The sequence below is a fragment of the Chelmon rostratus genome, chromosome 19 (assembly GCF_017976325.1).
Source record: "Chelmon rostratus isolate fCheRos1 chromosome 19, fCheRos1.pri, whole genome shotgun sequence".
Classification (NCBI taxonomy): Eukaryota; Metazoa; Chordata; class Actinopteri; order Chaetodontiformes; family Chaetodontidae; genus Chelmon; species Chelmon rostratus.
Genome location: NC_055676.1, coordinates 16670161 through 16697283, shown reverse-complemented (window position 1 = coordinate 16697283; position 27123 = coordinate 16670161). Strand labels below are relative to the sequence as shown.

General features: G+C 41.2%; 1 protein-coding gene across 6 annotated transcripts; it reads left to right on the top strand.

The window, feature by feature from the left end:
* The first annotated feature begins 3817 nt into the window (after positions 1 to 3817).
* mapk10 (mitogen-activated protein kinase 10) lies at positions 3818 to 25322 on the top strand. Of its 6 annotated transcripts, XM_041960418.1 has the most exons (13): positions 3818 to 3883; positions 5456 to 5625; positions 9516 to 9645; positions 10120 to 10178; positions 10596 to 10734; positions 11770 to 11935; positions 12893 to 12964; positions 17833 to 18015; positions 20207 to 20331; positions 21173 to 21199; positions 22232 to 22295; positions 22422 to 22499; positions 25180 to 25322. In XM_041960418.1, exons 1-13 carry the CDS (start codon positions 3818 to 3820, stop codon positions 25320 to 25322), a joined length of 1422 nt encoding a protein of 473 aa, XP_041816352.1. The 6 variants fall into 6 exon arrangements, with proteins under 6 accessions (XP_041816352.1, XP_041816354.1, XP_041816353.1 ...); XM_041960420.1 differs by lacking the exons at positions 12893 to 12964; positions 21173 to 21199 and adding an exon at positions 16571 to 16642; XM_041960419.1 differs by lacking the exon at positions 21173 to 21199.
* The last annotated feature ends 1801 nt before the right edge of the window (positions 25323 to 27123 follow it).

Below are 27123 nucleotides of genomic sequence, written 5' to 3'. Positions count from 1 at the left end.
AAATCAGTATCAGTTCCAGCTGTGATTAAAATGATACGCAGCTATAGTTTTTACTAGAGCTACTAAACAAACAATGGAGTAGCACTGACGAGACCTGTGGAGGTAGGAAATACTGCTCTTTAGAGACTCTGATCCGCACACGGCGCAGCGCTGCACGAGGGGTTTGTCAGGAACAGCTTTCATTAAACGTAAATTAAGTTGATCAGCAGTTTGGCTCTGATGCTGTCTGACCACAGCCCTGTTACTGACTGATCCTCACCACAAAAGACAGTCTTTGACAGTCCATCACAGTCTTAATGGCAGGACAAGACTCCATGTGCAACTGAAATGTGGCTAAAAACATATCTTGTGCTATATTGTAGTTTTTGATAACTTTATCGTCAAACTGCTTGTGCTTTTGTTTATTCAACCTCTCAATCACCTGTCGTTGGTTTGCACTGATGAGACACATTGTAGACAGACTGATATATGGACATGTTAAGAAATGGTGCTGAGTGTAGTCTTAGCTGCAACAAGAGCAGCATTTCAACCCACGATCAGCAGAAACTGGTCAGAGCGCTGAACAAACAAGCTCCGAACGTGCTCTTTCGCTTGCTGTCGGACTCACAGAGGGAACAAATGGCTGTAGCGTGATTTGATTTGTCATTTTCATCGCATCTTCGTGATTAGGCTGCTCCTGATCATTACACAAATCAATTTGTCTTCCGCGTGACACGACAGTCAGCCGCGTCCTCGCTCATTATTGTTAAGCTGTGTAAATGACAGCTCTGAGGTAAATCGTTTGTAGCCTTTAGTTCAGATGCCGCATAGTTTTACGGTTCAGCTTCAAATTTTTCTGATCAGTTTATCAGGTTTGAGTGAACATGAAAGATGTAGTCCAGTTGAAATTGGAAACATAAAAAAGGCGGAAAAGTGAAAAGCTATAACATCATGATTCTGTTTTTCTTTCCTCTTTGTCAGCGTTTTTCTCTCTTTCTCACTAAAATGGTGTTGAAATAGGCCATTTCCTTTTTTCAGTACTATGAGTATGTGCAAGTGAAACTACATATTCACCATATAGAGTATTTGTCATATATCTGGTGAGAGGTCTGTGCTAATCAATGGATCCTGATATCAAAACGCATTCATCAGAAATCAGCCATTTGCTTAACAGCTGACATACGATTTTACAACTTTATGAGCTATTTCTACATTCATGAGGCTGTTTCATAGTGATATCATTCGATTTATTATATTATATTAGAAGAAAACCACCATCACCAGTGTTAGTGCATGAATGTAGCACTAAAGAGCAAGCTACCGATCTTCATAGAAGATCCGGGCGGTGTTTGAATCATTACAGTGTGTACTGCTGGAGGACAAACATTTTGGCTGTGTGATAGCTTTAATATCGTATGCACACAGATGGTGACAGATTAAAGCGGCACAGATGTAGCTAGCTTGGTGGCGGGGCTTATTCAGTGTTGACCTGTTAGATTAATAGCAAATATTGTGCTGGTTAATGTGGCGGCAGCGATGTTCGTCATGTCAAACATACAGCTGTGATGTGAAATGGCTGCAGCGGTGTAAGGGATTGCTAAAACCCTCACATAATACCCTTCATTCTTTATTATGTCTCCTCCTCGTCTTTTTGTTCCTTTGACTCTCATTGAATGTCGTGAATGATTATTCTGCTTCCTCCAGTAATGTAGGAACTATAGTGAATCAGTCCATAAATGCTCCACATTTGAGGGCATATGCACGGCTTTGGCATATGGCCCATACAAATGCAGCACACTCAATGTTAAATTGCAGACAGCGGGAATGTCAGCGATCATTTCACTGCGTGAAGGTCAACCTAAATAGGCCAAACCCGATACCTCACACCTTTATATCCCACATCTCTTTTTTTAAGGCTGCCCTGTAAGGAGACGTGCAACATTACTGGGGGATGTTGAGGCGTTCGTGTCCTGGAAGTCCTGCACTTACCTCCTGACAGCAAATTGCAAAGCCACATCATTTCAACCGCTCTTCTGAAGTCTGTGAAAGATGCGGACACACCAAGCCATCTGGGGACATTTGGTTGCAAAAATCTTTTTGCTGTTGCTTCACTGCCAACATTAACGCCACATATCACTTTATTCAGAAGACATGATCATTAGCACAGCGGGAGCTTCATTACCTGGAAAACCCTTGAAGCCAGAGTCACTGTGGGCTGTGGCTGCAGCCCATATAGCTCCGGTTTAATGTGGGAGCCACTATAGTTCTGAGCTTTCTTTCCTCTTTTTTCCTCCCTTGAAATGTTTTGGGCGGATCTGCCAATGAAAAAGCTCCAGAAAATGTGCAAATCTATATTTTAGCCAGATTGACCCATTAGCTGCAAGGCTACTTCTCAGTAAAAGCCTCCAAACTTGGCTACACTGTTTTTATGTAAATGTAATGCCTGACAGTAGAAGCGCTTTGAAAGCTTCCTTCATGTATGAAAGCAGTATTAAATATAACCCTGTGAAACTGCATGCATTATATCATCAGTGTCTAAATAAACTCATAACTCACAGATCCCCTGAAGGTTGCAGAGGTTAATGAGTTCAGTGTCAAAGTGATAAAATGTGTGTGGGTAAGTGCATACAATGTCAAAGAGAAGAGGAAATGTTCATCATTTTGGTTGTTGCCTGAACTATTTTTATCATTCAAATGGTGATGCACAACTCCATTCGACTATACATTTAGTTTTTTTTAATAATCTATAGACACTGTGGACATTTGTATGTGTAGACTTTCAACAGGGTACATGTTTAAGCATTTTAAAGGAGTGACTCAACATTTTTGGAAATAAGCTAATTGGTTTTTATGCTGAGAATTAGATGAGATCAACACCACTTTCATGTCCGCATGTTGATTATGAGGCTACAGCCAGCTGTCGGTTAGCTTAGCTTAGCATAAAGACAGGAATCACTGAGCTTCACAGGTGCTGGTAGGCTGATTTTGCAACCTTTGGACAGAGCCATGCTAGCTGTGTCCACGTTTCCAGCCTTTATGCTAAGCAAAGATAACAAGCTCCTGGCGGTAGCTTCATATTTAATAGACAGACATGAGAGTGGTATCAGTGGTGGAATGTAATTAATTCATTACTGCACTTTAGTATGATTTAAAGGTACTTGTACTTTGCACTTCTTACTCCACTACATTTATTAGACAGCTTTAGTTACTAGTTACTTTTCAGACTTCAGTTTTTCATACCCTTTCTGTCCAGTAAAAACCTGGTATCTCCAAATTTGGTGATTCTGAATATGAAGTTGTCTGATAAAATGACAGATTAAGTGTTTCTGAGCTAAATAAATTATTTTAAAAAGCCTCTTGGATTAGCTGGAAAATGCATCGTCACAAAGCTGAAAACAGGCTCTCCTTGGTAGCACCGGCTATTCAGGTCATTTTTCAACACCAGCATCTTGAAACACAAAGACATTGGTTACTTTAGCCATGATATTGAGAAGAATCGATATATTGGTCAATTCTTGTGTTTCAAGGAGTGGGTAGTGGCGATTTGTTGTTTTTCTCACCTTTATTGAGAATGATGGGGGCAGAGTAGAGAGAAGGGAGCCGTCTATTTTCAGGGAGGAGTCAATCCGTCACTAGCAGAGGTGTAAATAGTACAAACAAGGATTCCATCACTGTGCACATGTTGAACTCTTTACTCCGAAAGACCTAGACAAATGAAACTGCTCTGCTGTATATTATATAATGTATATTGCAAGTGATCAATCCAGGTGTACACAAATGTCTACATTGCAGCTCATTCTCACTCTGGCTTTCCCCTCTTTGTGTCTTGCAGGTATTTATGAGCAGACATTTCTTATATAACTGCAGCCAACCAATCCTGGATGTGAAGATAGCCTTTTGTCAGGTGTGTGTTCCTTACAGGTAAAAAAGGTACAGTATTCATTCACTACCACTTCCCCTTCATTGCTCTATATCAGGCATGTCCAAACTATTCCATAAAGGGCCGTGTGGCTGCAGGTTTTCGTTCCAACCAAGGAGGAGCACACCAGGCCAGCCAATCAACATCAAGGGATCACTGAGTTATCAGCTGAAGACTGAGCTCAGCTAATTAAGCTGGTGTGCTCCTCCTTGGTTGGAACGAAAACCTGCAGCCACACGGCCCTTTATGGAATAGTTTGGACATGCCTGCTCTATATGTTGTGCTATTGTTGTGTTTTTGTGTGTGGTAAGCAAGACAACAGTGTGAGTTTACAAACACTTGCATCTCTGTAAGAATAAAGATAAAATGGAGCATAATCCTGTTAGATCCTTAATTTGAAGTCCAAAATGGTTTCCGCCAGCGATAGTGTTATTTTGTTGCGGAAAAGATCTTTCTCAGAAGGTGAAGAGTTTCCAGCCTCGTGTTCATAATTAATTTCACGCAGAGCTAAATTTAATTCAGGCGGACCGGATTTTCCATTACGTTCAATACCTCAAGTGTTTTTCTGACACTGTGATCTCAACTAAAGACAAACGCAGTGAAGAGGCTTCCTACCTGAAGCTTAATCGCTCGTCTCCTCTTGAGTTGTAACAGTGGAAATGAAAAACTCCAGTGGGGATGTAATTTCATAAACTGTGCAGTCACAAGTGTGTGCATGTGTGTGTGAGGGAGGATTGCGTGGTTTGCTACAGGCTATTCCACTGTAGCTCAACTTATTACGACGCTTTGCATGGAGTGTCTGCATTGCACGTGCATGTGCAGCTTGGTGTTTAATAGCCACTGTAGGTGCCGCTGGCTGCGCAGTAAACGCTGCAGTCCAGTGTATCAACATAATTGGATCATAGCTTTGGATGATTTGCCAGCCATGTTGGATTGAAATGCATTACAGTCACATATATTAATTTTTCATGGCATTTGTGGGAAGTGTTTCAAACTTGTTCCCCTCAGTAACACACAGCTTTGTTTGGTCTGTCAGCTGTGTTGTAATTACCCAGCCTGTAATTAACTGATATTTTTGTTGTGGCACCGTTTGTTCAACTGCTCTGCCCAAGTAATTATGGCGTGATTATTGTGCGCACGTTCATAAAAGAATAATGCCTTTAGTCGAGTTAATACAGTAAAGTGCCTGTGTTGTCCTTACATGGCTATTGTAGAGTTTACATTCTGCATGGAAACAGTGTAAGTGTAAACTCAGCTGTACGTATGTCATGTCCTGTTTTTGTGACCTTTCCGGTTTTACCAATTAGCCCCAACACACACTTTTTTGTTGATTGGAAAATACCAGCGTAGACTCATATTAAACGCAGAGTAGATATAGACGCAGCTAAATACATATTGCTGTTTGATAATGTACAATCTGAATTTAACAGTATCTTAAATGGTATTTAGGACTTAACGATTCCCTTCCAGGTGTTCTATTAATAGCCAGGTAAGTAAAAGCAGAAATCATCGCCATCGGCACTAACAGAGTTTTTCTGTCTTGTTTGCGTCGTGCAGGGTTTTGGAAAACAAGTGGATGTGTCATATATTGCCAAACATTACAACATGAGCAAAAGCAAAGTGGACAACCAGTTCTACAGTGTGGAAGTGGGAGACTCCACCTTCACAGTTTTAAAACGTTACCAGAATTTAAAGCCCATTGGCTCCGGAGCTCAGGGAATTGTTTGGTAGGTACTCAGCGCTGGATGTCTTTTATGTCCTGTTTTACATCATATCATGCTATTTGATGTGCTTTTTTATGCAGTATTTAATTTGCAATTATCTCTTTTAGCTGTTTGTTGTCTTTCTAATTGTCTTGTAGTTTATTGCTATGGGGGATTATTAAGGGAGGAGAATCTCTGCTTATTGTTTTTATTGTTTTCTGAGAGCAGCAAAATGTAATTTTAGAGAACTGTAAGACGTTTCCATGATTAATAACGGTGTAACTTGAAAGTCAAAGTCCTGAAAACCCTGTAATGCCCCATTATGCCCGACCAGTCGTAACATCTGGAAGCACAGCGTGCAGCCGTGTGAATCATCTTTGCAGAAGTGTTGTGGTGAAAGAGAATAGATCATCTCAGGGTAAAGCTTGTGAACATGTAGAAACATTTTATGAACAGTTTTATTTGTTTAATTAGAGGATCAATTGGACATATTTTTTTGTTTTAGTCCTCTGAAGGTAAACAGGTGGATGTTCTTTTAAATAAATCTGAATGACTTTTATGATGCAGGTAAATGTTTTCAATCAATGACAACAGTAAAACAGGCCTATATTTTAAATTATGATCAGCTGAGAGGCACTAAAGTTATTATTTTAAATTCAACACCCTCAATTAAATATACTTGTAATTAAAAAGTACTGATTAGCTGAACCACAGAGTAATGAGGTGGTAAATTGTTTGTTTCCCAAAAGCAAATTGAGGAAACTGGTGGCTCTCCAGCAGGAAAAAAGCAAATGAATCTCTTCATATCTTAATTATTTTGGTGAATTTTATGGACCTTTTTGAAGCAAAAGTGCATGTTTCCTCTGAACAACTGATGAAACTGTGAAAGCGTTAACTTTATTTTATATTAAAGACAAAGATAATTGTTGCTGCTACTTTAATTATGTGTCAAAACGTCAATAGTGTTCTTCAGTAGAAGCTAAGTAACAAGTAGAAAGCATGTTAAAAGCCAAACACAAATGCTAATAATCACAACATTTAGTGGACGAATCAGGATGTTTTCAAATGTTCAAATCTTTTCAAATGTGGAGCATGTGGCCACTTATGATATTTTCATTCACCATAAGCTTATATCCTCTGCAGTGCTATGAGGTGATGACAGATCTGTTTAGAATATGGATGTGAGGGCCATAAGGATGTGGACACTTAAGTGAATCCTTAATCCGGATTGCAGAGAGAGCTCGTGTTCATTGTAATTCATCTCATGCCTGCCCTGTCAGAATGCAGTGGAGCCACTGCCAAGGCTCCACTTAAAGGAATGCATCATACAGACTAGTCAAATGACCAAACAGACCTTTAAGTTGTATTTATGTTAACGCAGTGTCACTGTGGGGCTGCACCTGCCTTGCAGAACCTCCCTGGATTGGCCCACGTTGTCGTTTTTTACCCTCTTATATAGTGTTTTTAAAAATCTCTGGCTCTCAGCACTCTAAACCCCCTGCCCTCCACTCGCCCTCCTTCATTGTCCTCCCTTTGCTTCCCATGCCCTCGGCCCTTCTCCCCTTCCGCTCCAAAGCAATTTTGTGCATTTGCAAAGGAGCTTGGACGGGCTGTAACTGCTAATGCTGGGACTGTGCCCATCTAAAGGATATTGTAGAGATGGATGGCAGGGAGACAGTGCAAATCTAATTTAACCTGCTCTGCTGTGTGCTACTTGGCTCTGCCCGCAGCTGTCATCTGGTGTCATATGGTGACGGTATTACCGCAACCAAGCCACATAAGACCCCAAAGACTGATATAATATCTACTGATTATAGAGATCAAATGGGACACACTGTGGAAATAGTCTCATTTAGATGTTAACAAACACATTAACAAAATATCACAAGACTGTGACGTGTGTTTTTATGCTGGAAGAATGGGTTTGTCACAATATGATTGCTTACCGTGCATTATCTTCAGCCTAATTCCCAAATAGATGCCATAATCACAATGACATAAACATCTGTTTGATTTTGCACAGACAATTCCTTTCTGCTAACAGTTGTAACACGCATGCACTCACACAGAAAAATACAATGTACGTCCAAGAGCAATTACACAGTAAGTATGCTTTCTGCTATTCTTATGCAATCAGGAGTCTCTTGCCCCTGTAAAGACCGAGAACATGGTAATGAGGGAAGACTTGTGTCACTGGCGCAGCTAAGACTCACTCTGCCAATGGTATCGCCCACAAACATCCCAATCTGTGCACATCTCTGCCCTCATGACTTATGTGCCCGGTCAGGATGAGCTTTCAGAAGCATCTTAGGGGGGATGAAGGCTTTAAGTAGTTTAGCTGGTCATGACATCATCTTTCACTCAGCTAGAAAAGTGATGACGGGCTCAAATCCCTATTGGATCAATGCTTTTATGAAGCCTCCATTGTTTCCATGGTCACACACCACCCCTGGCCCACACTCTCCAGAGACAAGACGAACCACAGTGCATCCAGCCCAGCCATCCACAAACCCACACGCAGCCTCGTCTTCATCGGGGTTGCAGCGAGCCTGGATACAGATGCCTTGAAACTCAATTTGCAGCATCTTTCAGGGAGAATTTGTCAGAAAAGGCACAGTCTAAGACGTAGCTGAGACTGTGATGTGCGCGGCAGCTTTACGGCTGCTTGTTTCTCGGCGGTAGTGCTTTTCATTGAAAGCAAACATAAATCCGCACAAAGAGCTGAATTCCCAAAGGGTCTCAGGGGTTGGGATTGTGTTGAGCCAGCAGAGAACTCACTCTGCTGTAATGACCTCCAAAATGGGTTGAGCCACTTTGTGGAAAAAGAAACCATTTAGGTTATAAGTTACATTTATCCCTCCTGCTATTGTACAATTTATTGTTTTTATAATACAGCAACTTCCACAATATTAGTAATAATGCTAGAATCATAGTCATATTAGAAATGGGAGAAGTCAGTGTTTATGATCTGCATGGTTGTAAGTGCAATAAAAGGAATAGTTCGACCTTTTGGGAAACACACTCATGTGCTTTCTTGGTAACAGTTAGTTGAGAAGATCAATGCAACTTTCATGTCTGCACAGTAAAGCTAATGCCTTGAGTTAGCTTAGCTTAGTGCACAGGCTGGAACAGCTAGTCTGGCTTTGTCCAAACATAACTATACCTGCCTACCAGCTCCTCCAAAGCTAACTAAAAAAACACATTTCATCAGTACAAAACCTGAAAAATGTCAAATGATGAAGGTTATTGATACCACTCTTATCTGTAAACATGACCCTGGGGCCAGGAGACGCTTAGCTTAGCTTGGAGCTGCTATCTTCGCTCTGTCCGAAGGTGAAATGTGTTGGATTATTTCTTCGCCGGTGAAGACTGCCTGGAATCTTGTGCTGCATTCATGTAATTTCACCAGAGTGGGAACAACAGGAAAACCTCCCGATTATCTTGAGGGATATTCAGGCACTATTTCAAGATAGCTACCCCCGCTGTTAGACCTTTCTGGTCAAATAAAGGATAATTAAATACAAATACATTGTGTGTAGCTCTAGATTGTGATTGTATGAGTGTGAATATCAGATGTGATTTAGACTGACAGTGATATCAATCTGCTCATCTAACGTGCCAAGATGGTAAATAAGCTAATTTCCCCAAATGTCTGAATATGATTTGAATGCTTCTCTGATACTAACGAGGTCATACCTCTGGAAAAAGGTTCTCCAGATAAAATGAAGAGTTTGAAAAAAGTCATCTGTCATTTTTTTCCACACCTCTTTGTTTGCTCCAAGATGTGAAAAATAATCCTTTTGTTTTTTGTGACCGATGACTTTCAGGGTGGATTGGCGCAATGTCATGCGATGGCGCACGGAGTGATTCACCCACCTATGAATACTAAATTCTCTGTGGTTGTTCTTCTGCAGTGCGGGCTATGATGCTGTCCTGGACAGAAATGTAGCCATCAAGAAGCTGAGCAGACCCTTCCAGAACCAGACCCATGCCAAGAGGGCATATCGGGAGTTGGTGCTCATGAAATGTGTCAATCACAAAAATGTAAGTGACTCAGCTGAGGACTAACAGGGCTTGGAAGGAATGTAGGAAGAAGGAGAATGCATCCATTGTCCAAATGAAGCAGTTTTACCCCAGTCACTGTCTGTTTTTGGTTCTTGATAAATCCCTTTGCTACAAAACAGAGTCGAGCAACTGCAATGTTGTGACCGTGCTAAATTCACTGCCTCCAGAAATGTACCAAACTGGCAGGAGAGTGAAACAGAGAGCACTTCAAGGCATGAATGTAATCTCCAGTGCCGCAGTTTGTTCCCGTTTCTTCCTCTCCGTCTCTTTTTCCTCTCATCCTCATTCATCCCCACTCTTTTGTTCCAACTCACTTCTTCGGTTTTCTCTGTCTCTCGCTCAGCAGTGTCCTTCATCAGGGTCATTACCAACTCGTATCCCCGTGCCTCGCTGTAACTTACATTGTTTTAACTGCTGTATGCTGATCTCCTCCCATGTTCTTCTCTCCTTCAGATTATCAGTTTATTAAATGTCTTCACACCACAGAAATCATTAGAGGAATTCCAGGATGTGTGAGTATAGTAAACCTTTGCATAATTACATTTCCATGAAAATGATTAATTTAGCTCATGTAGCAGGTAAAGAAAGGCTAATGGTTTTCATTTAAGCTGATATATCATATGACTAAAGAATGGGACTGATTTTATTATGCATAATGTGCTTATCACTCCTTCACACCTGCAGCTGTGTAGTCGGTGAAAGTCCTGTAGGTGTAATATGAGGCTGCTGGATGTATCCTGTTCTCAGGCTGAATGATGAATGAGAGTGCTCTCACATTTAGAAGCAACTCATGAGATGGATTCAAACGTCTTTTGTGTCAATTTGTCAGCCAGGAATTGTAAAGGGGCTGCAGAATTATCAGTTAACTCATCAGTCACGCAATTAATAAGTCTGTCAACCACTCATTCATCAATAAAACCTTTCCTCAGGTACCTAGTGATGGAGCTGATGGATGCCAACTTGTGCCAGGTGATTCAGATGGAGCTTGACCATGAGAGAATGTCCTACCTGCTCTACCAGATGCTGTGTGGTATCAAACATCTGCACTCAGCCGGCATTATTCACAGGGTAGGAAAGCGAGACGCCTCAGTTTTCTTGTGTAACCTCTGAATATGGGTCCTGTGTTTTTCTATCTTTTGGGATAGCAATTCGTGGTCCAACATCAGCAGGCTGGCCATAAACCTTGACATCACCTTGGTCACCCATTTGGCAATCCGAGACACCCAGGTGGCACAGAGGAAACTGCACTGACCAGGGTTTAATCCCTGGTGCCTCCAGCTGGCTTTGCTGGCTGTCCCGGCCAACACAGTTGGCAGTGCTCATGGGGTGGGAAGCCTGTGAGCAATCATGTCAGCGCACCAGCAGATTTGACTGATTGGACAGAGCACCTACACAAAGGGAAATAGGATCTAGGGGATATAGCATGTGTTACGTCCTCCTCCTCCTCCTCCTCCTCTTCCTCCTCCTCACTGGCTGTTTAATTGGAGGAAGCACATGGCCTTTTACACCCACCCCTGGTCACCAGTGGGAGTTGCCACAGTACATGAGGAAATGGCAATTCCAGATTGGAAGAAAAAGTCATCATTACTTAAGAAAAAGAAAGCAACCCAAATTATTGCTTTCAGCTTCACAATTTCCAGTCTCAGATATTCTGATTACAACTAAATGTGACCAACAAAAGCAGGTATTTATTTTCTAGTGGACAGAAAAGATTGATGCCATTCTCACGTCTGTGCAGTAAATCTGTTATCTTAGCTTAGCTTAAAGACTGGCAACAGGTGGAAACAGTAATTTTCTGCTAAGGCTAGAAATATGGTTTTAACAAACAAGATATAACACGGTAATTATTGAGCCTTAGAGGTGCTGGTAGGTGAAGTTTGTTAGCTAGCTGTTTCCCCTTGTTCCAGTCTTGAGCTAAGCTAAAGCCAACAATTCAGTGTTTAGCAGACATATATGAGAGTGGTATTGATCTTCTCATTTAATGCTGGGCAAGAAAGCAAATGAGCGCATCCATTAAAGAGACCGTCCATTGAAACCTGTCAGTAGAAAAGAGGGTTTCCCCAAAATGCACAGTTTCTCATGCCAGTCATTTCCCATCTCCAGGACCTCAAACCAAGCAATATAGTGGTGAAGTCAGACTGCACCCTGAAGATCCTGGACTTTGGTCTGGCCAGGACTGCAGGCACCAGCTTCATGATGACCCCTTATGTGGTGACTAGATACTACAGAGCCCCAGAGGTTATCCTGGGCATGGGATACAAAGAGAATGGTGAGAATTCATGATAAGCATGGATTAAATTCCGACATATTTCATGGATAACACTAAAGTCTATATATTGTTCTCGATATTAATGCACACAAAAAGTCTATTGGTGTATGTGTCACAGTATTTGCTAATATAGTGTAGCATAAATGAGTTTATTGGAGCTATTTCTTCTCTCAGTTACTTTCTGGTGGTGGCAGTGAAGAGTGGAAACTAAAGTTAATACAGACTGGGAGGCAACATCTACCTGTAGACTAAAGCTTTTTAAACAACTGCATAACAAAGTCATTTTATGAAGTGAATTACATTAAAGCAGCAGCATGTCTGTGTGAGCGTGATGTATTTTTAAACCAGTGGGAGCCGATGACTTACTTGCAGTAAAAGCTGCAGTGGAACAGACAGCAGCAGCAGCTTCTGACTGCAGCAGAAAATGCAGATGTTTGCCTTTTCATTGGTATTAATGATGAGGAAATAAATGAAAAAAAAAAAATCCATGAATGCCCCCACATGAAAGCATTATCTGTGAAATCTTGAAGACAATTCTGGTTGAGTCGCACTTTGCAAATGATCCAAAGTGAATTGAAGTGTTGCAGGTATGAGTCACTGATTAAAAGCCCCCAGAACATCAGACATGTGATTGAATGCCAGCTGAAGAGTTATGACTCATTAGCCATATTCCTCCCATGGATGGAAGCCTGTAGACTCCCAGGCTTTGAATTTCCTGCTGCTACTTAGTCCGTCTGAGGCTCTGCTCTTCTCTTTTTCTGCTCTTCTTCTCCTCTTTGCCCTCATCTGTATTTCACTCCAGTTTATCTCTACATAACCTGCTCCTCACTAATAATTTTTTTCCTCACTGAGTAACAGCTAGTTTCTAATCACTGTTCTTCTCCCAGAAAGCTTGATGTGTTTAACACTAACCTTTGCTTTCCTCTCTTCTCTTTTGCTCACCTCTTGTGCGCGCAGTGGATATATGGTCGGTGGGGTGCATTATGGGAGAAATGGTGCGCCACAAAATCCTCTTCCCTGGCCGGGACTGTATCCTTACTAACATGCAGGGACGCTATCTGATGGTAACACGATTTTTGTTTGTAGGTTTATGTCTGCAAAAATATATACAAAAATCCATCATTCTTTGTGCCAAATGCCACCATCGACGTTGAGTTTCAAGTGTCTCAAGGTGGATTCAGCTGCTTTGGTTCCATCATTTTGCATTTCTCAGTTACATTCACTTTGAGGATTACTCTGTACCAGGCCGGATGTTCTCTGTATGTTACAGAGGTGAACTAAACCACACTCATATCTGGCTGTCTTTGTAACATGTTCGTATCAATTCCAACTGATCTCCTTTTAACAACACTTTTAATTTAACCTGCAATAACATTACAGAATAAGCATCATAAATAGAATAAGCATCATATATTCTCAAGTCAGTGTGTTTGAAGTTAATTCTGGTTCAATATTCACATATTCCGAACTACATGTGCCTGTACGTCAGTTCGGATCCAAACTAACCCTTTAAAACATTAAAGTCGCAAAATAACACAAACAAGCTAACTGAGGCAGCTGTAGACCAACAATTGCCGTGTTCTGCGAGGTAAAATCACCGTTTTTCTCGAAGGAGTCTGGTGGCTTTGGAGAGAGCGATAAAACGGCTTCAGCTCCCCGTCTAGAAAAGGTCTATCTCTCTAGGGATCCTTTCTATAATGTCGTCTGACACTTATAATAACAATCTGAGCCCGTCTTTTTAGTGGACTTACTTTGACAGACGCGGGTGCCTCAAAGGATTACGTAGCAGCCACTGCAGCCCACTGCCGGCTGAGGCGACCAATTCCGTTTAGACGCTAAAATATGTAAAAATAAGGCCCAGGTTTAAAAATGAAGAATTACCCTTTCAGCTTTATTCAGTCTCACATTTTGAAAAAAGGAAGTTCTCTCTCTGTCTCTGAATATTTAAGTGTGTTATTCAGGGTGTTTCTGGAGTGCTACCTGTTGTGCTCTCCTGCTGTGAGGGGGCTGTAATTGCCTCCCCAGGATGACTTCTTTCAGTGGGAAGGATTTGGATAAATAGTTCCCATGCTGAGTTTGTGCACATGCCATTTGAGCGTGCCCACACATGTGAGTCAGACATACTTATTTAGCATTCAGTGAATAATTAATGTGTTCATTTTGAACATCTGTTAATAGCAGCTTAGTTGAACTGACTTGAGGAAAAGTTCAAAGGTTAAAGGTGTAGGCTGTTAGCATTTTAGCATCCAACTGAAAAAGTGAGATGGCTGCCATCATGAGGAAGTCTAAGGATAAGTTTTTGAGGTATTCTGTATGTTCTTTTTGTCAAATCATCCCATGAAAAGAGCAAAACCAACAAAGATTTGATCCTGCTGACAAGAGCTATTGTCAGTGTTGCCAGAGCCTTATAGCTAATTCCTCATTGCCATGTAAAACAATTAAAAACATGTGAATGAGCCACACCATTGCACTGGGTGATATACCCCTTTATGTGGTGAACATGGGTATTGTAGTTTATATTGAGTCTATCTATAAAACTACAGTGCCCAGCTGTTTTAGGAAGTTATTTAGGTCTTTTAAACAATGAAAGTATATACTCGTGACACATTTTGTAGGTGTTCATTAGGAACAAATGAGCTTGAAGCTGAGAGCCACAGACAGAATCTGAGCATATTGAGAGACGCTAATGCATTGTTGGTTTTTGATGTTTTCGCAAAAATATAAAACACCACCAACCTCACGCCTTAAAATCATGCTTTTACTGTAAATTGTCGAGAGGCAGATGAGCAGGGAGAAAAACAAGAGCAGTGTGTCTCTTGGCTGATGCTGTGGTCTGTACATCCCTGATCATGCAGCCCTTGAAAGATTAATGCTGTGGAGAACTAGAAAACCCCTGCAATGAGCTCTGCAATATCTCCCTTCTCCTGTCTCTGCTCTCACAAGCACCTGGAATGCTCACCATCTAACACTCCACCCCTTCTCACTGTAGATCAATGAACGATAGTCATGCACACTTTTGTTAATCTTCTGTTTATAGATCAGTTTTGGACGGCTACCCTGTTGTGGCTAATCTTAATTTACTTCATAGGCTTTTCGACCTGAAGTATTGATCTGGCTGAAGTTATCTGCAACCTCTTGAGTGTCGGTCAGATGATGATATAGAATAGCAGTGCACATACACAGGTTACAGCGCAGTGAGCCTCAGGGTGATGAGGTGTTCAATGGCCATTTAGTTCAACCGTGTGTTAAATAAGTGGCTATGGAGTGAAGGTTTCTGGCTTACAAGTACAGTAACATACGCAGATACTGTACATGATGGCATCTCATGCATATTGTCATGTTGTAAATGTAGAAAAAAAATCATACTTAATTTTAGGACTGTATTACACTCTGTTATTTGCTATTAACTTGGAAAAATAAAGTGCTGAGTCATAGTGAAAAGGAAGTTAAAGCCTCTTTAGCTTCATGTGACATATTTGAGAGTGTAGCAAAATATTTGGTCGGATTTGCTTCATTTGATTGCCCCAATGCAGGTGTGACCCACTTTGTTAGGAGAATAAAGGTGAAATGAATAAATTAGGCCAATGTAAACAAAGCTTTTGCTGGTTGAAATCCAGACACACCCCTCCCGCTAAAGATGCTGCTCTGCTTGCTAGCATGCTAGCTAACTACAAGCTAACGGTCGAGTAAGAAGAGATGTGGCCTCATACTTGAGATGCATCACTTCTTTTTCTACCACAAAGGTATAAAAGCTAATATGAAAAAAACATAAAATAAAATTGGCTGATACTTTCACTTATAATTTAACCCCTTTTGAGAATGACATTTTTAACTGTATATTTTGTGTCAAAAATGTGCTGGAAGTGAGATGCTAGCTAACATTAGCATTATAACATTAGCAAGATGTGGACGAACTAACCAACTTAATGCTAACATTAGATGTTAATCAGCTAAGGTGCTCTTAAAGATTAGCGTGTTGTATATGCCGATTTTGAGTTTGAATAGTAAGCATTATATTAGCTTTTTATCTTGAGTTGAGAAGGAGTTAAAAATTTGAACTCAAGAGAGGTAGGCTAGGCTATAGGCTACATCACAATCTGTTTCACATTGTTTTCTGTATATAGCTTCTGTAGCAGGCTAGCATCACCCACACTTGATGTGATGTCAAGCAGGTTGTATTTTTTTAGGTAATTTAGTACGTATTTGTTTCACATAACAAAAGATAACATTTTTTTGACCTGGCAACAACATTTGATTAACATTAAATAAAGTACTGATTTTAAAATCTGGTAAAATGAAAAAAGAAAAACGGTATAACCACGTCATGTATTGGGACCCTGGTCTCTTTCCATTGACATGAGTTCCGCAGTTCGCCAAATCACACTGATGAGATAAATTTATGTTGCCTCCCCTGAGTACAGGATGACTCATCAAATATTTCTAAGTTTTACTGGAGAAGAAAATAGATGATTTTGATTTAGCATGCGAAGAGCAAACAATCAACACAAGGATACAGGCTTAGAACATGGAAAATCGACTTAATGAAAGTCCTTTAGGACATAAGTTTTAAGTGGTTTTTGATAGCTGGTGGTAATGCGAGTGTGTGTGTGTGTGTGTGTGTGTGTGTGACCCCAGTGGACATGTGGTCAGTCGGCTGCATCTTTGGAGAGGTGATAAGAGGGACAGTGCTGTTCCCTGGGACTGACCGTATCCTTCTGACCTCCCGCCGCTCCCTCGCTCTGTTTCACATGTAAACCTGAATATCATAGAAACCCCGCTTTCTTGAGAGCAGTCAGGTTCAGATGCATGATGCTTCAAGACATGAATAACTCCAAACACAGTGGAGCGTTATGCATTTTGCAGCGTGCACCGACACACTGTGGAAAAACACCTCTAGCTGTCTGAGTGAATCCTGCAACTTGCCAAAGAGCCATGGATAAGAACCTTAGTAGATAAAAAAAAATTGCCTCGCTGAGCACTGTGTGGATCATGGCCAATGTGCAATGGAGACAAAAAGGAGGTGGAAGTGTGTGGCGTTCCAGCAAGATGAAGTAATGGGGATCTCTGGTGGCTCTGGCAGCTAACTGCCTCAACTGGCAGCCTCTGTGAGAACATGGGGAGAGGAGGGGGTAATTCTGAGTGTGTGGAGGGGTAAGAGAGGAAATATTTATCATCAACAGGGAGGGGAAACAAGTTGATGTACCCCACAGCCATATTTGCACACACACACACAAGCACATGTACAGGCGCACATGTCTCTTGCTAATTTAAAACTTGTATATTCTCATCAGGAGGCTCTTTTATGACCCAGTTCCTGCTTTTTAGATAAGCTTACAGTTGAAAGGGGAATATACATTAAGTATTTCATGCATTTTAAACAGACATGAAAGTAAAAAGTTAATGAGTTGTATGGAATAAGGGATCACTTGAGATATTGTGTCCCAGGAAGGCAAAGAATAATAATTCCCACAAAACCTGAGGGTAGAATGGAGAGAAGGAATGAAAAGCTTCAATAAAAACAGTTGTATTGATAGAATGTCTCAAACATAAACAGGTTTTATCAGTTACTGCTGAAATATTGATCAGATGCATTTTGAGGCCCATAATTCTCAAAATGATCTCACGTCACTCAATGAGACGGACGCTTCGTTTTGGGGTTAGATGGGATTCAGCTGTTTTGAGATCAGAAATACTTTAAGTAAGTTGGTGATGTTTGTCCACTTTTTTTAATTTGGTCTCATAGCTTCCATTATCATCAGGGACAGCCTTTTATGAGCTAAACAAAAGATAACCATTGTCCTGAACACACATAGCATGTGTGTGGGAGTCGTACCTGAGTGGACACTGAGGCATGCAGGATGCTGTGTGTTTCCCTTAATCCTGACCCCCCACACCAGACATCGACCAGTGGAACAAGGTGATTGAGCAGCTGGGCACGCCCTCACCCGAGTTCATGAAGAAGCTTCAGCCCACAGTGAGGAACTACGTTGAGAACCGGCCAAAGTACGCAGGCCTCACCTTTCCCAAACTCTTCCCCGACTGCCTTTTCCCTGCTGACTCTGAGCACAACAAACTCAAAGGTGAGACTGTGTGATTGAACTTCATCGTAGCCATTTTATCAGATTGCAGTGACATGTTTGTTTCATTCTTGTAATGGTCCACTGTCCGTGTGTCCTCTATTTTATTGATTGATTATTTGAATTTAAAACCTTTGCATGTCTCTCACTCTCTTCTGATGCCAACGTCCTTGTTAACCACAGAAATTCTGAAAAGGTATAAAAATGTACAGTTTGCCTCTCACGTAGGACATAACATTTACACTCAAGGTACTTACACCAACTTACACCACACATGACTGAGTACCAAGCAGATGCTCTTGAAACCATAATGCCTGCTATAAATCATTACAAAAATATGATGTTTATTGGTTAAATCTTTCATTTTATTTATACAGACAGTCTTTATAAGAGAAATTACTTAAATGTTTCCACAGCTTTTTGAAGGATCACAACAAAATTTGTATGCCTAACAGACACCCATGTGCCCCTCAGGATGAATTATAATAACTTTGGTAATGCCTTAATTTTTCACTTAGCACACCAGGTCATCAGGTCAAAACTGCTAATTGTCCATTATTTTGGTTTATGATTAAACGGCTGCAGAAATAATGACATTCTCATCAGCCTCAGATGTACTTTATTTTCATTGATAATTAGCAAAATATTAGCATGCTAACACTCTAAACTTAGATGTTGAATATGGTTAACATGTTACCTGCTAACCATCATGTTTGTTGCAATTTTCATTGTGTTAGCATGCTAATTTGAGCATTTAACTCAAAGCACTATGGTGGCTGTGGACTCTTGGTCTTACTTCATATATAGGAAATTTGTTGTTCTTGTCAACTTTTACATAAAACAATTTTTATTTTCCCATATCTCGCCCTTGGGCCTCCACATTGAACTGAAATTCTTTCACTAAAATGCGTTTTTGCACCCTGCTCTGTGAGCCTCGGTGAATTCAGCTTTTTCTTCTGCAGAAGGTTGAACAAGACATCATTCATTTCTGCCTGTCTCAGTTGAGAAGTACAATCTCTCTTCACAGTTTTGTAAAAAGTGGAAATTCCCTCCAATGAGATATAGCGAAATATGCTTTTTCTGTTGCCCCGCTCTTGCATCAAAGCTCCTGTCTGGGAAAACTCTCATGAATCACTTTTGTACTCTGGCTGCTTCCTGCTGTGCACGGCAGTGTTAAAGGAAATGCGCCCAGAGAGAGAGAGAGTGGGAAGGGTGTGAGACCTTGTTGTAGTGCTGCTGTTTTGTGTGTTTTGTACTGTCACAGGTTCGAACTGAGGCAGACATCCTTTGGGCTTTGGTATTTTTGAACTGTAGGAGGAAGAGGCAGACAGAGAGCACTGCAGGATGAAGAGACGAGAAGAAAGACAGACGAGGATTGAGGAAAGGTGGAAGGAGAGCGATAGAGGAGTCATTTTACAGATTTACTATCCTCTTGTTATCGACGTGTCGATGCTGAAAAATGCAGACGGTGCGGCCGGCTCATCTGTCTTCACTGTTCTCTGTTTCCGTTTCTTCAGCCCTTCGCTGCTGTAGAGCTATTTATAGTGGGGTCAGTGCGTGTAGGAGAGGGACGGTGTGTGTTTTAAGGGTTCTCGATTTCAGATCAGTCCAAGAAGGCCTGAGGGTAGAGAGACTGACAGACTGCGCTGATGCTGGCAGCATTTATATACGTCAAGAAGCCAAATGTCCTTTAAAATACGAGGCTTTTTACATACTGATGCCCCAATATAACTACATTTAGAAAGACACCAGTGGGAGCAGGTGATGGCTCAGATGCATTATTTCAGACCAAGTTGACTGAATCAGCCTGAGACCTAGATTTTGTGCTGATTAGAGATAAACAGATATGAATATGGGACAAGACAGAATCTTGAATTTCAATTAGCTGGAGAAAGGAAGAGAGATCCGGATGGTTGGTAAAGTATTGCAGGATTATCTGCACTTCAGGTTTCCAGAGCTCTCACTCAGTAAAATGATTCTGTTTATTTGCTTACCCACATGTGATTGAGGCTTTTTGAGATTCTGGTTTCCTTTGACAAGCTGCTGCTGTTTATTGTTCCCTTTAATCTCATCCATTTCTCTCTCTCTTTCTGCTTTATCCTGGTTTGATTTCCCGTTGGCATATTAGAGGAATATTTCCTTCCCACGTGATCTCAACCAGATGTTTTTGTTTGTTTGCTTTTTCAATCCACAGCTAGCCAGGCCAGAGACCTGCTGTCTAAGATGCTGATCATCGATCCCGCTAAACGGATATCGGTGGACGAGGCCTTACAGCACCCCTACATCAACGTGTGGTATGATCCAGCTGAGGTGGAGGCGGTGAGTAGGCCTTTGGCAGAGCTGTATATTGATTAGTATCCCAGGCTCAATCCTCTCCTCCTGTCTTTGAATGGTCGGCACTACCTTGTACTTCCATTGGCGCACAGCAAGTAATGACAACCCCTCGTTTTATTTCATTCTTTTTTAAACAAAAGCAATTATAGTAATAGTAATTAGTAATTTAAACGTACGTTTTAAACAATATGTTCTGTATCAGTGAAAATCGCTGCATCAGTGCATTTATGATTGCGTTTTTAAATCTTTGGTTCACATCTCATTTTCATTTTTCTCTCACTTATTGTTTTACACAGAACCTTAATAGTTTTTAAGCTTAGTAAAAAAAAAAAACTTTTGCTACTCCTTCAGTGAAGAAAGTCAATTTTTTTGCTGCTACTTATAAAGAGAGCATTGTTCTGTTCTGTAATGTAAGACTGGTGGTGTTTCTGGTTGATTTGGTGAAGTCTAATTTCTTCATCAGCGCCTCATTAGTATGAGGTGACAGTGAGATTGGGAAAAAGCCATCTGCAGCTAAAGTTGTACAGATACCACTTCCACTTGCAGCAGCACGCTAATGAGTGCATGACCAGCTGACGATCTCCAGCATTATTGTTCCCTTCATAACACAACATGGTTAACAGCAGCCTCTGTGAAGACGCCACATGACACACCTCCATTGTAGTTGTTTTTAGAGGATTTTATGACTGTGCACTTGTCTAAGTTGTCTAGTTGTTGATGGTTTTAATGATGTTGTTAGCGTTGATGTATGATATGGCTGTGAATGGCATTTCAACACGTTTTCTGCTGTTTTCCCTTTCTCTAATGTCATCTCATGCTGATGAAGGCCAGAGATCTCATCCAAATATCCATGGTAAATAACAACCGCCCTACATCAAAAGAACTAATTCAATGGGACTTGTTTATAAAGAGTACTTGGACATATTTGGGTCAGCGCTGTCAATCATTAATCACGATCAAAAAGAATGTTAATATAGACGATTTAGAGAATATAACATAATCTGCATACTGTATGGCATTGCAACATGTAATTATTGTGTAGCTGTAGGTAAAAGAGGTGCAGTTTTGTCCATAAGGCTGCATGTAAAGTACCTGTAGGATGTTGAGAGGCTAAGAAGTGATAAACCTGTGCTAGAAAATGACTTAAAATAAATCTTTGTTGGAGGGAAAACCTCTTTCCTCTGTCTTCTGCTCAATGCTGACCTGTAACTGTCCCTCCAAGGTCACATCAGAGAGGTTTATGGGTGGTCCCGTCACCTGCAGTGGGATTATGGTGTCACAGTCTGGGGCAGGGTCACTATGAGTGATAAGTTAAATGTAGATGAAGTGACAACCCTTTGGGAGAAGAACGTAGAAACCATAGCTGGCCAACCCACCAGATTTGTTCTTGTCTCACTGTCTGTCAGTTGTTTAAATCCTGATGTTCAAGGTATGAAATATTTCAATATATGTGTGTGAGGACAATGTATTGATATTGAACTCTACAAATCAGCCACCATCATGTGTGATTAAGGACCAAAGGACCCTCACTGTTTACTTTCCTTCATCTACATCATTACTTTTCTTCATAATCCACATGTGCGACTACTTTGTAGCCCAGCATGTCTTTGTGTACACACAGCACACATTAAAGTGTCTGATTACTTTAACAGCCAGATGCGCTCCTCATGTTCAGATATTCTTTTCACCCCCATGTTTTTATTTATTAGTCAACGATTTCATGTTGCAAAACTCAGCGCATCATTTCGTAAACGTGTAGATTCTTGTATTTAAGTCTTTGACTCCACCTGGTGATATCCTGAGATATCAGCCATATAAATGTCAGGTTAGACGAACATTGTTGACTGGGTCGTCAGCTAAAATGGTTGTGCTCTCTCCCCTTTAGCCTCCACCTCAGATCTATGACAAGCAGCTGGATGAAAGAGAACACTCCATTGATGAATGGAAAGGTGAGAATGACTGTCTATCTATCTATCTATCTATCTATCTATCTATCTATCTATCTATCTATCTATCTATCTATCTATCTATCTATCTGTTTTGATGACTTCCTCTCCTTCCTTTCCTCCCCTCAGAACTAATCTACAAAGAGGTGATGAACTTTGAGGAGAGAACGAAGAATGGCGTTGTGAAGGGACAGCCTTCACCTTCAGGTACTCTCAGTGCATAACCCTAATCGCTCTGTAAGTGAATTTACTATAACCTTACTGGAGTTACTTGTAAATAGATAAACCCATCGTGTTGTTGACCATGTGTCCTCTGTCTCTTGCATCTCCTGTTAAAGTTAAATGTTGTGTGGTGTTGTGCCAAGTGTATTTGTTAAATGGAATTGTTGGACAGCTAAGCAGTAATTGCTGAGATTGCCTTTTAGTGCACAATATTTGATAACAGATGGTGTGTGTACTTTTATTAGTGTGTGTACGTCTATGTATGACATGTCACGACTTAAGATTTGGGTCCTTTGGGGGTCCATCACAGGAAATTTCAGTCCTCAGCTGCTGCTTTTTCTCTGCAAAGGACCAAAGCACGTTAAGTGCAGTTCTTATAGATTGCCACAGAGAGGCAGTATGGAGTCGTGGTAGCACTTTGTGATCCATGAGAAAAATAGCTCATTGCTTGGTTACAGCCATTCACAATTTAAAACAAGTAGTGCATTTTGAAGATTAGAAAAGCAAAGTAGAGCTAAATCCTGCAGAGACAGCAGCATCCTCTGACCAGGAGAGCTAACTGCTACATGTGCACAATGAAGTCTGGACGCTGTCTCTCCCAGTCCTTACAGACAAACCTGTGAATAGAAACCGTCTTCCAGAAGGTTTATAAAATAGCGAATATTAGTATCTTGAACAACTTTTTTTAAAACAGCATAGAAACACTTTTGTCTGGCTTTTTCTTTCTTTTCCAGCTGAAGTTAAGTGTAGTGACAGTGAAGAGCTCATCGGGTGAAATGAACACATAATGCAACAGCTTCTTGTTCTTCTTCTTCACTCTGTCTCTTTCAAATTCACCCCCTCCACCTTCCGTCCGCTGGTAATGAAGCAGATGGGCTGGCCTGGTGTCTGAGTGTGGCAGGCTCGGTGCACTGCAGACGGTTTTACTGCAGCAGTTAAAGCAGGAGAGCAGAGAGCACACATGATGCCTCAGACAGAGCTAGACAGGCCCTGGGGCTCTTTCTGCGTCGCTACTGCTGTCTGTTGGACTTTTTAACATCTTAAATGCTGTAATTATTATTTATAGAGATATTTCCAGGCCAGCGCTACAGGGTTTGTGTGTGCCACGCTGTACACTTACACTTCGTATCTCTGGAAATATTATCAAAAGATGGAAAAGTAGTTCAGTGAGGGCAGTTGTGTGGTACAAGGCTGAGACATGATTTAGACTTTATTAGCAGTGCCAAAGCAGCACATAACAAGAGCTATAATCCCACAACCAGGTGTTCTCCCCAGATTGATTAATTTCTGATTTAAAATCTTAATTAATCCTCCATATAAGAGATCTTTATTGCTGGTGTGGTTTAAGCCGGAGTCATCTGTCAAGACTTAAACTTGCGCTGCACCCCCATGGTGACTTTTAACAGATAATTCTGATATATTCACTGTTGGAATTAAAGGCAGCCATTAATCCTGCTTTGTTCTCTGTTTTATTTTGGGTCATCTGAAGTGCCCACCAGTCTCCATTAAGCAATTACCTCCCACAGGGACCAGACACAAACAGCAGATTTATAGTTTGCCTGCACTGTTCGTGTCCTCTGCAGAAGTTACAGGACTAAAGCTTGGAAGTGAAAGTGGCTGTTTAAGTGATTTCCTCATATTGGCAATATCTTTATATTCTCATCCTTATCCATTTTAATCTGGCTTGACTCTTTCATCCCCTGTGGCAAAAGCTGACTGTTCGTTCTTCTATTGATTTGCTCATAACCTTATCAAAGAGAGCAAAAACCGGCACACTGAGGGTTTGATGAAAGTGCTGTCCAAACCCACAGAGGGTGAACAGTGTGGTTCCTTGACGCCTCCTGCTCCTACTTCGAGAATGGAGATGAACACGCTTGTCTGCTAGTCCAAGGTTTATCCCCAGATCAAGGCAACTTTAAAGGGATGTGTCAACCTCCAGACCTACATTTATACTCAAAACATTTATACTCTGCACTTATGGACAAATCCCATCCAGGTCCATAAAGAGTAAGTCAATGCATGAAAATCACAACAGATGCATTCAGGCTCTTGAAATGGAGTGTTAATCTCATTACTAATGACAAAATAGCAGCTGAGTAGACTGAATTAAGAGTTCTTCAATGAAACCTCCAAAAGTTTCCTGCTAGCTGCTTCAGAACAAGATCAATGTGAGAAAATCGGATCATCATTAAAAAAAAAAAGTGAATGCCTGAACAAAACAAATGACATAAAAGTACGTCATTGAAAGCTGCTTTTACACGAGGCCCAGCCACAGCAGAGCCCTTTTCAGGTACATAAATCATAAATGCTGCAAGATTATTTAACTGATGCAGTCTTAACCGTGTAGGGTTTGTACTGAAAGGCACAGCTTTCAAGTGGCTACTTGCACGATTATGATTCCACTTTTAACGCTGCAGCCTTTGACGATCTCTCCTGTGAAATCCACTGGACCCAAACCTTACTTCCCCTTTGTCTCATCGTAGACGCGCTGTGATCGTTTTGTCCCGCAGGTGTCGTTGATGTTGTTGACGTCTGGATGTCACAGAACAAATTCAGCTGTTTTCAGCACTTAAAAAGTATCTGTTGTCGTTGTATTTCAGCGCCTGTCTTCGCCAGGACTCTTTTACGTTGTAACCCCCTGCTGCTGTTGATTCCCTTAGCACAGGTGCAGCCGTGAACAGCAGCGAGAGCCTCCCCCCCTCCTCCTCCATAAACGACATCTCCTCCATGTCCACCGACCAGACCCTGGCATCAGACACTGACAGCAGCCTGGAGACCTCTGCAGGACCCCTGGGGTGTTGCAGGTGACTAGCCGCCTGCCTGCGCAACCCCATGTTCTTCCGAAGGTGAAGAACCCAACCTGAAATGACCAACTGAAAATACTAAATTAAAAAAAAAAGAGTAAAGATCAAAATGAATATATTAAGAACAAAAACATGAGTTATGGAAACACAGAATCTGAAATGATGAAATCTAAAGCCTGTGCATTGTCATTCAAAAACAGCAGTGGTATTTAAACTGAAGTAAATGAGCTGAGATATATGTTAATGATCCTCTAGTTGCTTTGCTTATATTTACCCCACATATCTTGTATATGGCATCCAAACAAAAATGACCAAATGCTTAGACTTGCATCTCCTGTAAAGTGCATATTGGCTGGCTGCTGGTCTCCCAAATCCTTACAAAAGCATTTATGCCCCAATCATTGTGGCAAGGTGGGCCGCCATTTTGCTCATCACTACTGTACAACACAGACTTCATCCTCCTGTCCTGCTTTCCCTATTCGACCCTTACGTAACGACACCGCTGTATTTTACCCTCTAGGCTTGGTCTTAGACATCCCCACCCACCACAATCCCCAATGTGAGGTCGCCTGATTTGCGTGTTTGTATGTGGTTATTCTGCAGGGACATGTAGTCGCTCTCACCCAGAGCGGCGCCCCTGGCGCTACCTGTAAATAATGTAATTCTGTACAGCTGAGGGGCACACGGAGTGGGACAACGGCCAGTACACTGGGAGTTTTTTTTTCCTGACTAGCGCACCTTGCCACATCACTGCTTTCCACCTCAGTTGCCCCTGCCTATTGCTGTAGTCCTGCATGATTAGATTTGAAACAATGCTAATCTCACTGTATGCTAAAACGAGTCTGTATAGAGACTTTTGTTTATATACGATGTAAACTAACTCCAGACATGGGGGGGTCTGGTCACAGGTTAGGACTGCGTGAGTGTGTGTGTGTGAGAGAGAGAGAGAGTGTGTGTTAACTACAGGCTAGCCATTAAGACATTAGTAAATGTCAGGGCTGAGTTCGGGACTTAAAGGGTCAGTACACTCAGTAGAGTGAATTATTTTGATTGTGCTCAGACTTCTACCTTTAAGGAGTTTAAAAAGTCTGATTTGTGTGTAGTGTCCCTTTTATTTCTCCTGGCAGTGTGTGATCGGTCCCTCCACCACCCCATGGGCTGGCCTGCAGCCCTGCATGTCATTGTGTACCATTAACCCCTCATAGGCACAGGAGGTTGGTCTGTTTCACTGTGGCGTTACCACACGGTCGGAGACCATTCGTATTTATTGGACTGAAGCATAGGAGGCTTTTAGGAAGAGACACAGTTCGCAGTTTAAAGGTGGGCGATGAGTGTTAACCTCGTAGCAGCGGATTATTTTGTTCTAAAGTAAACTCACATATATTTTACTGCACAAAAACTCACAGAAAAAAAGAACGCAGATGGAAGCCCAACAGTTACTACATTGTTTCTTAGCTGGAAGATTTATTTATTGATTTATTTATTTTGATAGATGGAAGCTGAATATGGCAAGTGCCTTTTGGAGTGAAGCATCACAAGTGCGGAAATTATGTTATTTTTGGTATTTTTTTCCTCTAATTCTTCTTTTTCTGCCTTAGAACTATCCAAATCCCAGAGCCAGCGAATTTGATGGAAGTATTTAAGGAAATTAATAAATAAATATTAACAAAACCACACTGTTTGGCCAGGTTTCAGCCGGAAACAGTCAACTTTAGTGGTGTGAAATTACATGGCTGTCCTCAGATTTTATGGCTTATGACATATTTATGCTTATTCTGTAGTTTCACACAGCATGAAAAGTTGTC